We start from the raw sequence: 12,078 nt of genomic DNA on the forward strand, positions 1-12,078 counted from the left end.
GCTCATGAGCGTTTTCTTAAGTAGTTGGTATGATCCTGACATAATGAATCAAGTAGAGCCTCTGGGAAAGTTTCACTGAAAAATTATCAAGAAAGTTGTAGCCTTCTTTTCCATCTCCAAATTGATCTAACTCCATCCTTTTTACTATTGTGCAGTCCTAGATGATCTCCAAAGGGCTTTTACAACCATTATTCACAATGGTCTCCATAATAGCCTTGTTTTACTATTCAGACATGGGAGATGCAGAAATTGCATTTGCAAAGTCTGAATCCATGGGTCTAGACCCTCTTGTTGATTGTTTCTAAATCCATTCTTCAGAAACAAGGGAGTCCACATTAGTCACCTAATGTGCAATTAAGTTTTAGCACCCTACTTAAACTCCCCCTCCCCCTCTGGTCCTCAGGATAAATGTTATGCTCTATAAGATGCTACCTAAGGCATAAATCACCAAGAAACATGGACATTCTGCCTTGAGGCCAAAATATGTACTGGCCACCAGTGTCTGTATTGAAGATTATAATGGATGACTTAAGCTTTGCCCAGCATTGGACTTTTATGGTAAAGAAATGTTGGTCCATCCCACAAGCATCTCTGACCTTTCTAAATGGAGATTTAGATCTCAGATTTCAAACTCAAGATTTCTAAATGCATCTGAGCGGATTTAAACAAAAGAACATCCCTGGGGCTCCCACACTTCTGACTTGTAGTAAATGAACAGGATTTCACATGTAATAGGATACTATTTTGAAATACCATTTATGTTTTCTCCTGGTATTTCCTTTCCTCCTTGGGTCTTCTCTACATTCAGGCAGCTGGGTTCTATATGGCTTTTGAGTTTCAAAATCTGACTCTCTGGGGAACAGAAAGGTTTTGGCATAGATAAATGATGGTGAAAATGTGTAAGCCTTCATCCAGATAAGAAAAGAGATTGCCAGCCTGAGGATAACAGAGAGAAGTCAGAAGGAAAGGGAGGAGGGGTAGACATTAGTGAGTGCTGAACAAAGGGGCTCTGGGCCCCCAGTTCATAGGCAGAGGCTGGGGGACAGGGATTAAAGAGTAGTGGGGACCTGCACCCCTCTACTCAGGTAGAGATGGGAGAGCAGAGCAGAATGGCTGTGTGGTGTGTCCAGCAGATAGGGATTCACATCCCAGCGGCACTGTGATCTCCACCCACCCAAAAGGGGCATAAGCGAAGCAGCGGGTGTCCCAGATGTATCAGCAAACAGGTGACTTCACGAACTAAAGAGACTTCCCTCCCTCTCCCCGTGCCCTGAAGAACATGGATGAAACCCCAGGAAGACTGAAGAGGCACCTGATTTGACTTGAGATTAAGCTTTAGCTCTCCTGCTAGAATGAGGTTCAAAATAAAAACTAAGTTATTGAGACAAATGGAAACCCAATTCTTCTGACACCCAACCCAGGGCCCATTCTGGGCCCTACACAACCTTCCTTTGGCCAGGTCATCTCCTCTCTGACACATGAACTCCTGACTAATGTTCCCCGACCCAGACGAGACCTGGATTCTGATGCTCTGCAGTTGGGTGAGTGGTTCTTGCAGTACAGGGATCAGGGAGGAACAAGCCCCAAAGAGAGAGCATCAGGGACACAGAAGGTATGGGTGTTCACGGTCTGTGTTACCTGGGGAAGGAAGCTGGAATGACTGACCTGGAGTAGAGGGTGGGACTCTGCATCCCAAGGTCAACATGATTGATGTGTCCATGTGCCCACCTTCTAACACCTCACACTCCACCACACACCCGCACACCAAATGAGAAGACCAGAGGGAGAGTGGGTGCTGTCTTCACTCACTTGCCTTCTTCCCTTCCCATCCTCACAGCCCCAAGCTTCCCTCCCAGGCAGAAACTCTTATCTGATCTTGAAGAGTCTATGATGCAGATTCCAGGAATGGGCAGACAACAGAGCTGCAGAGGTTGTAGGACTTGGATTGCTAAATTGAGCTGCGTAATAAAAGAGTTGTGGATTAGAGAAGAAAAGAGTTGGGAAAAGGAGGGGGAAAATGCTAGAAGAGTGAAGCTAGAAAGAATGTTTTTGTGGAGAGTTTGAGGATGTAAGTCCTTGGGGAAGTGCAGGGTGCAAGAGAATTAAGAGAGAAGCAAAATGAGACTCAAGAACTGTTACCAGGAGGTGTTCATTTAATCTTCTTTCATTATCTTAAGAGATGCCAGTTAAAGATTGAATCTTTTTTATTATTCTTGGCTGTTTGGACCATGTTTCATTCCATGCAGAGACTGGATCATTAGGGTAAAGAGTCATAAGGGTTAAACTAGCTCCAATAGTGTCTTGGTGGAACTTGGTTTAATGAAGGCAAGAAAATCTGTCCCACTCCTCTCTCTCCAGCTCCCTGTCCTTCCAGCTCTGGCCCGAGGAACCAGGGCAGGGACACAGCTTTAAGACTTTCCTCCAGCCCCAGACCCTAAGTCTAGCCTTCCTTGGCTGTCTTTAGAGACACAGATGCCACGCCCCTCCATCACCCTAACATCAAGGGCAGAAAGGGCTGCAGCTCGCATTTCTTTGATGCTGGGAAGAACAAATGGAGGAGAAGGAGGTAAGAGGACCAGACAAAGGGAGAAGCAGGCTGCTGGAGTCCCTCTTCCCCTCTAGGACCCCTCGGCACTCATGGAGATAGGTCTCTGGAGTGAAGTAAGGTCAAAGCCAATTATGCCAGGGAAAGCCCAAAATACTAGCCCTCCAGCATACCTTCTGTGTGCATGTGCTCTGTGAACATGCACTTGTGCCTCAAATCCGCACAAATAAGAAGAAGGATGCTTCATCTTGAAAAAAGGTATTCACTGCAAACTTCAGCTGTGAAGTGGGCAGCTGTGTCTTGTACAAAAACCTCAGCTGTCCCGTGGCTGGGCAGTGCAGCACCTGGACCCTGTTTCAGAGCTCGGTCAGAGCTGCCCAGAGACACAAGCAAAGTGTCCTGGGGACACGGAATAAGCTCCCTGCTGTTGGAGGGGTGCAAGCAGAGACTGGACAGTAACTTGGTAGGCAGTGGAACCTGAGATCAGGGGACCTCTGGGTCCCTGCCAGAGGCTGCTTCCTTTCTAATCTCAGTCTGTTATGCCAAACACAGAAAAGGTGGGGCAATTAAATCCACAAGCTGGATCTGCAACACAATGGTTTTTTTTTTTTTTTCTTAGGGGAGAGGGCGGTTGGTGTTGAAGGGACACAATGGTTTTTAAGGGAATCCCATCACTCCTGTCAAAGCCATGATGTATTTTTTTGTAAACTAACCCTAGGTCTCAGATCCACCAGACCTTTTAAATAATAATAAATAATCATTATTTTGCTCATGCTGTACCTTCTGCATAGAATGCTTTGGTCCACTTCCTCCATCTGGCAAACTCCTACTCATACCTTAAGACCCTAGCAACATGAAGCCTTCTTTTTCCTAGTGCCCCCAGACAGGGTTAGGCACAGGGTCCCACAGCAGTAGCAGTTTATACAGACTCTCTTAGAGTGTTTGAAACACAGCCCTTCTTCCAGGCATTGCTCTTCTCCAAAATGGCAAGTTCCCTAAAGAGGAGGCCGGATTTAGCTCAATTGGATGCAAAGGGCACCAGAGAAAGAGCCAGAACATCTGGGCTCCAGCTCCAGCTTGGTCCCTGGATGGTTACCCCACCCTGGGACTCAGTTTCCCCATCTGGGCAAAGGGGCGATGAGGTGTTTCCGGGTTACCCTATCTTGGCAATCTAACAAAAAGGCCATGAATAACCAGCTCCATTTACTTGAGCATGGGAAGGAAGTAACTCTGCAGCTCCCCAAGCTGGGTGTTGCCCACTGTCAGTTCTCAAGCAGTTTATCTGAAGGCGCTGACTCGAAGCTCTCAGACTGTACCAGCTCTCCAGAAGAGAAGTATAATTGCATAAATCACAAATGATTTCCTTGTGCTAGCTGAGGCAGGAGCGGTGATCATTCCTAAAGCCTGGACAGCATTTTGCCTCATTTGTCCCCTCTTGAAAGGCTTCCAGAAATCCTTCCCATCCCCCACACCCTTGTCCAGGGAGCTCCTGGACTTCTGGCTTCTCCCCAAGCATCTTCCACACGGTTCTCCTGTTGATCCTGACCCTTTACCAACCTGAGCCCCCTCCAGCCTCTAGCTGCCCTATCCATTCCCAGAGCCTCATACACAGGCAGGAGCAGAGTAAGTTCTCAGGAGATAGTTTTTGACTTGGCTCACGTTTTGACTCACATGCCAAATTTGTGCTCCACTACACTTGGGTATTAGGCTGAGCCCAGCCTAAGATACATCCAATTTTGCCTGTGTCATCTAATCATGTTTATAGTATCTTATACACATTTGTGGTGCTTTATATATGGGGCGCTCTCTCTGATGTGATCCTTATAATACTCTTAGGCAGACAGGGCAAACAATGACATCCCCGTTTGACAGAAGATGGATTATCCAATGAGAAGGATCTTACGGTGAGGAGCAGAGTGGAGCCAGGCCTGGCCTGCGTGACTCCTGGTCCAGTGCTCCCTTCCCTGAAAGGGCTTCCCACCTTCAGGCATCCCATCCTGAAGGAGAGACCTCTACGCAGAGGATGGAGGATGGCAGGGAGGCACAAGGGGTCTAGAAACCTAGGTGAGGCCTTGAGCTGGTACTTTAGGCCGGAGCATGTTGTTGGAAGAGACAGCAAGAGATGCCCCGTGGCGGGCATGCATGGTGGGCATGCAGCCCAGGAAGCCAAGAAGCCGAGACGGAAGCACGGAGGAGCAGCAGACAGGCCGGGTGGGGCCCCTGCAGCCACCCTCAGAGGAAAGGCAGCACGGCCCTCCCTCCGGGGCTCTGTGAGGGGGAAGGACCCGTGATGCCTGAACCCTGGAAGAAAGCTGATCCCTGAGCCTCCAGGCTGTGAGCAGGACAAGAGGAAGAGCCTTCCCAACAGCGATGCCCACCTCTGTCCATCCGTCCCACTGCCAAGATGTTTCTATGGTCTGTGGCTTTTCTGGTTTTAGCAAAATGGGAAGTTTACCAGAGGAGTGGCTTCTGTGAAATCCATCAGGAGATCACCTGGCTCCAAGGTAAAGGCACCTCCTCGGTCAGAGGGGCTCTACAAAGGCAGACAAAAATATCCCAGTTAGTGCCGGCTCTGGACTGACAGTGGAATTTCAACAGAAAATACAGACGGTCCTGACCTCTCTCCTCTTCCCCTTTTCTAACACTGAACTCATTATCATGCCAACCCCCCACAGAGTTCTCTTAACTCAGTAGTGTACAAAATGTTGAGACCAAACCCTGAGTTTTTCTGAAATCTTCATGGGTAGAGGTAGGGTATAGGGTGGAGAACTGTCTTTTTTGAAGCTGCAAACAATTTTTCTTAAATGCTTTGAGTGCTCTTTGACTGGCCTTTGTGGGAAAAACACTTCCAAGAGTCCTTTGAATATATAAACAGAGAGTAAAGACCTCATCCTGGATCAAGACCTCAAGGAGCTAAACTCATCTGCACAATAATGAGGAAGAGCTTTATGGTAGGAGAGTGATTTTCAGATGGTACCCCTGAAAATCACGTTCATTTTTTGGGAAAAATTTTTTTTCGCCTTGCCTTGGGGGTATCTCAGCAGCATGGGGGGCCTTGAAACCCTTTGTGGAAAAAAATAAGTCGCATTTACTTGGTGCAAGCAGGGCCCTAAGGAGAGAGATGGCCAGAAGAGGGAGCCTTGTGGCTTCTGGTACGATGTTGCCTGCATCTCCACTGAATTCCCTTCTGTTTTGTAAATGTTTTTGCGTGGTTTTAACGATGGCCTGGGATATACAGAGGAGCCTGTGTCCACAATTGGGACAAAGCAGTGCTAGGGACTCAGCACAGTGGAGGGGAACCCAACTCCAGTTCCCAGGAGGTGATCTACAGAAAAGCGGGGAGCCTCAGTCTGGGCCAGTCACTGGCTGAGGGATCCAGCCAGGATCCCGTTGAACACAGAGGTATTCCCAGAAACCCCGGGAAGGGACCCCGTGAAAGACGGGCTCAGTCATACACGATGCGGCCTGGACTATTGTTACTTAGATGTTACCAGGAATCAGGATCCCTGGAGCTACAGAAGCCTCGGGCAGCCTGTTTGCACAAGCACTTTAATCTCTACTGGACCCACGAGCTGGGCATCGTAGCAGATCTTATTCCCTTTTTTGGGAAGAGGAAACTGAGGCTCGGAGAAACAAGGGCTGCGGAGTGACTACTTGTTTCAAGCAGCCATAGGTGTTTGAAAGGAGCAATTGGGCCCCAAGTCTTGGCCCCCAAGACTCTAAGGTTCCAATCTTGCATTAGGGGCCCCACCTCATGCACACAGTGTTCCTCAGCGGGGTCCACAGACCAAGCAACCTTTGACTCAGCATCTGCTTGGAGAGCAAGACATGTGACTGCCTTTGGACCAATTGCTGAAGAGTGACCACAGCTAAGCGTCACTCAAAGGAAATCAAGAGAAATGTCTTGTGCCTTAGTCACAGCCCATTCACATCATTGGCAATTTCCTGAAATTTCAAAGTGACAAATAGAATAATATTTCCCACTTTCAAACTATTAACACAGGCTATCCCATATAAGGAATGGGACAGGGATACCTCTATGTTTTTACTCCTCCAAATTTTCCATTATGGGGGATAAAAACCCATTTCTTGCTTTCTGTCTTCACAGTAGAGCAAGAGCTTTTGCAGGGATGATATTCTAAAACTAAAATTGCCCTCAAAAATCTCTTAAATTTCCCTTCAAGTACAAAGTACATGCTTTTATATTATACCATTTGTCTCTCATACGTGGTTATCTTTCAGGGACAGGTTATACAAAACACATGCTTTGGTGGTTATTACTGTTGTTTTACGAGTGCACAGACTTGGTGATGCAAAGTTTAAATGCATACAGATGCCACACACAATTTATGCAGAGTTCTCGGCAAGTATAGCTACTCCTCAGGGCTTTTCCGCCATACCTTGGCCCCTGGGGACAGCTGGCCCTTGCCTTCTGAATTCTGAGGCGAGCTGACTTTGTGGACCTTGGGGGATGCCAGCGGCACTGAGACTTGTGTGGTGGTGGCCATGGTGGTGGCCATGGCTGGAGTTGTGGTCGCTCCCGCTGCCTCGGCCAGGTCTGGAGGGAGGTCGTCTTCATCACTGCGGTTACTAGAAGCACATGAAGCTCTGCTCATTACAATAATAAACAGGCTGTGGGGAGTGGAGGGAGGTGGGGAGGGCTGGGACGGCTAGGATGGGGATTGGGGGCTCCCCAAACAGATGTCTACCAGATGTCCAGCTTACAGGGGCCGATATATTGACCTTCAGCCAAAGCAAGTCTGGGCTGGATTTTCTGTCACTTGCCCGGGGATTGAAAAAATGTTTTATTATGAGAAAATATGTATAACATAATATTTATCATTTTATCCATTTGTCAGTTTACAATCCAGGGGCTCAAACACATTCACAATGTTGTATAGCAAGGACTTTATCTATACGCCAAATTTTTTTATCATCCCAACAGCAACTCTGTACTCACTGAACAACAGCTCCCTGTGGCCCCCTCTCCGCAGACCCTGGTAACATTTGCTCTGCTGTTGAGGCTCAGGGTGGGCCACCCCCAAATATGCCACAATGGCATATTGATTCTTTTTTATTAGGATAGAGTTGTTTTTATTTTAATAAAATTACATGGAGAAAAAACTTAATATGTTTTTTTATATAGCATTTTTTTGAAGACCCTGAAGGAAAGATTGAATTACCATCATCATCAAAAATTTATTCCTGGAAACATCTGCAAGATTTTTTTTTTTTCATATTTTCAAAATTGCAATTAGGTATTACCAAATAAAGTAATAAACAACTTTTAATTTAGAGTGCAAAATGAAAGCACCTTATTATTTTAAAGGTGCAAAAGCAAGAGAATACGACATAAACTTATCCATTTTTAAATAGTCGTCTGTGTGATGGGTAAATGCCATTTAAAAACATTTTCAATAGGAAAATGATTTATAAATCAGTTTTCAGAAGATCAAAAAAAATCAATGTTTAATACCAACTTTCACTATAAATAAAAAGAATATTGTCATCTCTCCTGTTTTTGCTTCAACATTTATGTCTTCTGCTCTTTGCCTTTCGGAGAGAATACTGCATTGTAAGGCTGCTGTTTTTTTGGACGAGGACAAGGATCCAGACCTTCTTTAATGTAACCTCTTTCCATACAAGTCTGAGTGGAAGGAAAACCAGCTTCCCAGAAATTCTCTGGTGTGTTGGGTGGAATGTAGCGAAATCGGTGTCTTGAGCAGGAAGCCAACTTCTTTTCTCTTTCTTCTGCTGGAAAATCTGCATAACAAATTTCACATTCCTTACATGTGTGTCCAAGCAATTTTCTTCTTTCTTCTTTTTTGCGGACCACCTGAATATGAGAAAAATTTTGTAAGCTAGTCTCTCTTTCATCATCTTTAAAATATGGCTCCACAAATGCTTTCTGTTTGACTTTATCTTGTTTATCATCAGGAGAGTTTGGTTTTTTTGTAGCAGTTGACAACTCCTCTTCATCTGCTACTTGGGGGAAGCTATCCACCAAACAGGATTCATATTGTTCATGTGTAGTCCAATCAAACATATCTTCCAAGCTATCATTCATTTTTCTTTCTCCATTTGGACTTTTTTCTCCCTTCTGCTCTTGATTCTTCATTTTTAAAAGCAGAGTTTCACTAACCAATGTACAGTCTATGTCCACTGTCTCTCCTCCTGCTAATCTTGACTGACTGCCATCCTTTGTATCTACTACAGTAATACCCATTTTATACTGAGAAAGGTATGCTCCTGGATCTATACTCCACTGTATGTTTTCAAAGGATACATCTTGGTTGTTTTGTAGAGACTTTGTTTTAGCAATTCTACATGGATTTAACTGAAGAACTGATGCAAGTTCACAAGCTCCATGGACTGACCTGGTTTTTATTTTTATAGGCTCATGAGAACCAGCACCCTTCATGTCATCAAAAAGATTCTCTGTCTCCAAACTTTCACATGGACGTAGAGGGATTTTAAAGATAGAATTTTCTTCCTTTATTTGTTAACAGTGTTTTATTACCCGGAGATTTACTCAAGGACTGGAGGAGGGACTCCTCTAAACTGCTGGGCTCTTCCGGGGAATCTTTGGTTAACCCACAGCTCCCACTCAAGGCCTTACGGCTTGAGGAAGAGCCCTTTGGAACAGGCTTCAAAACCTCACAGAGAGTCACTTGCCTAAATCCGATTTTAGAGTTCTCACTTCCTTGGCTTTTCTCTTGACGCTGAATAGCTGAAAATCGATCAGACAGATCCAGAGGTTTATCCATCACATAGTCTCCATTCATGTAAGAATGACTATCTGGTGGAAAAGGAAAAGCATTTTCTTTACCAAAGGAGGCTTGGGGCAGCTTACTTCATCTTCACTTTCTTCCTCGATTTTCTTCCTTTTGGTTCGGCCTCCCAGTGATTTCTGGGGTACCACAGGTTTATCTTTATCAGTAACAGTATTTTTAATGTGATCAATACTATCCTGTTCACTTGTATTTTTATTTATAAGCACCTGCTTATTAGAAGATGACTGGTTAGTGATCTTCTTCACTTCAGCCCCAATATTATGATGTGTGAAAAGGGCACCATCTTCAGATTTTGATCTAGGTTTCTCTGATCTAGAATTAGAAGTGTTGCTGAAAGGCATTGTTTACAGATGGTTTTTTCCCCCAGTCTCTAAAAGAGAAGGGGACAAACTTGTATTCAAACCTAAACTACTTTTCACATTAGAGGTAGCTCCAAATACAGGAGATGGTACCCGAGTAGTCAATTCTTCTTGAGGAGGAGTCTTTGAATTAGAATCTGAAAATCTTAAACTATCTTCACTATTTCTTCTAGATTCTTCAAAAGGTTTTTTGTGATCTCCTTCCAGACAGTGGTAGAGCTCATCACCAAGAGGGCTCATAGGACCTTGAGATTCAGACTCATCTTGAACACTAAGTCCAAGTGTTTCAGCAACAACTGTAGCTAAATTATCAGGAGGATAATGGCTCTTTCCATGTGTATTAGCCACTGGAGCTTGACTCTGATCACAAGTGTCAGCCACTAGAATTTCACGTTCATTATGTTTATGTTGTGGATAAGTTGAAGACTTTGGTACTTTTCTCAATTCATGTGCACACCCAGAGTGCTCCAGTTTAGTATGTGTTTGTTCTACATATTGGACGTGGAGGTTCTCCTTCTTTCGTAGTCGGTTAGCGCCAGAAAATGAAAAGGTTGTTATTGGTGAATCTGGAATAACATCTTCCTCAGATTCAAGATCGGTTACTTGATGTGGTTGATCATTCTCAATTTTCTGCTGCAGCTGTTCAGAAAGCTTTTTATTTTCTTCCTGTATTCTTTTCATTCATAAGCTCTGTGATAAGTTTAAGATTCTGCTGTTGAATAGTTTCAAACTCTTGTTGTTTCTTCCGCATATGTTCTTCAGTTACTGCGCAGCGATCACATAATCCTGCTCTGAATCGATCTTCTAAAATTTTAATGGTTTCATGAAGGACTTTCTGTTGCTCTCTCAGCTGTTGATTTTTGGTGAAGAATTCTTCTAGTCTCTGTGCATCTAAAATTCGTTCCTTTTTCAGTTTGGTTACTTTTACTTGTAAACCTTGTACTTCTTTATCATGATACTCCTTTAGTTTTGTCCAAAGATCCTTAAAGTCATTAGATACATCTGCAGAACTGGGGCCTCCACAACTGCTTCCCGAGACGTTCATCTTACTTAATATGCTCACACTTCTACTGCCTAATGTTTTCTGACCTTTTCTGTTACATTATACAGGTCTGAAGTTGTCTTTGGCCAGTTCAAATACGGCTTGCAAGATTGCCTCCAGATTCTCGAAAGCCCCAGAAGGAAGGCGAGCACACTCTGGGGCGGGGAAGAGACGGCCGTTCGCTTTTCTCCTCGTTCCCTCACTAACCTGCCAAACCGCCAGCAGCCAAGCCGCCCCCTCAGGGCAGCCCGCGCTTTCCAGGGTTGGGGGAGGGCCTGAGGGCCCAGGATTTTTTAATTAATCCGGTAAGAGATAGTTTTACTATTAAGCAAAATATGTACTAACTATGAGATGTAATATCCTAGTTATGAAAATTTTCATTTTAAAAACAATTTAGGGTAATTTTTTCCTGTGGCATTTGGTAAGAAAAGTAATTACTTTTGGCATTTAAATTAGAAATAAATATTTATCAATATAGTTTGTACTGGTTTCCAAGAGAATATTGAAATTTTGTTTAGGGCCTCAAGTTTTCTTCTCCTCTTCATGATGTTAAATTATAACCTAAAATGTTGTAAAAAGTTATTCCTTAATTTCTTTTTTTTAAAAATATATTTATTTTATTTATATGCTGCGTTGGGTCTTCGTTGCTGCGCGCAGGCTTTCTCTAGTTGCAGCGAGCGGGGGCTACTCTTTGTTGCGGTGCGCGGGCTTCTCATTGCAGTGGCTTCTCTTGTTGCGGAGCACGGGCTCTAGGCACGCGGGCTTCAGGAGTTGTGGCACGTGGGCTCAGTAGTTGTGGCTCACGGGCTCTAGAGCGCAGGCTCAGTAGTCGTGGCACACGGGCTTAGTTGCTCTGCGGCATGTGGGATCTTCCCGGACCAGGGCTCGAACCCGTGTCCCCTGAATTGGCAGGCAGATTCTTAACCGCTGTGCCACCAGGGAAGCCCCAGTTATTCCTTAATTTCTGACAGACTTTCTCCTTTCTGCTTGTTATGTGGTGTAAAGGTCTGTCATATTGATTATTTTGAATTAAAGTTACTTAAGAAATGGCCAACACTCTGACCCTCCTTTCTGTCTCCCTGAAAGCAGGAAATAAATCTCTCGTGTGAAAGGTGTACTCCCTGAATCTGAAGATAGAAGGACCCCTTTATCATCAGAGACAGGGGATTCGGGCCTAGAGGCCTGTATAAACAAACCCTGTTACTTCTTTAAGTTACTATCCGAAGCCCAAACTCTGTTTAGATTCTTCACTAAATGAGCACCCAAAACCTAAGTTTCTTTGTCCTGTCAATTCCTCACAACTTTATTGTTTCTTTGCCTAAAAAGTAGAAAAGCTGC

At 44.6% G+C, this 12,078-nt stretch overlaps 1 protein-coding gene and 1 pseudogene across 4 annotated transcripts in view; both read right to left on the reverse strand.

Annotated features, from left to right (window-relative positions):
* The window catches only part of EPB41L4B (erythrocyte membrane protein band 4.1 like 4B), a 143,955-nt gene that overhangs the window by 13,868 nt on the left and 118,009 nt on the right, over nucleotides 1–12,078 (reverse strand). For 3 of the 4 annotated variants that reach the window (XM_036855406.1, XM_036855407.1, XM_036855404.1), the window contains 2 exons: nucleotides 6,946–7,135; nucleotides 5,001–5,078 (listed from right to left, as the gene is read on the reverse strand). In XM_036855406.1, coding sequence (XP_036711301.1) covers nucleotides 5,001–5,078; nucleotides 6,946–7,135 — 268 coding nt within the window. The remainder of the gene's footprint in view (nucleotides 1–5,000; nucleotides 5,079–6,945; nucleotides 7,136–12,078) is intronic. The other variant, XM_036855405.1, reaches the window with a different exon arrangement.
* LOC118896867 lies at nucleotides 8,079–10,881 on the reverse strand (annotated as a pseudogene).

This window comes from Balaenoptera musculus, chromosome 6, assembly GCF_009873245.2.
Source record: "Balaenoptera musculus isolate JJ_BM4_2016_0621 chromosome 6, mBalMus1.pri.v3, whole genome shotgun sequence".
Classification (NCBI taxonomy): domain Eukaryota; kingdom Metazoa; phylum Chordata; class Mammalia; order Artiodactyla; family Balaenopteridae; genus Balaenoptera; species Balaenoptera musculus.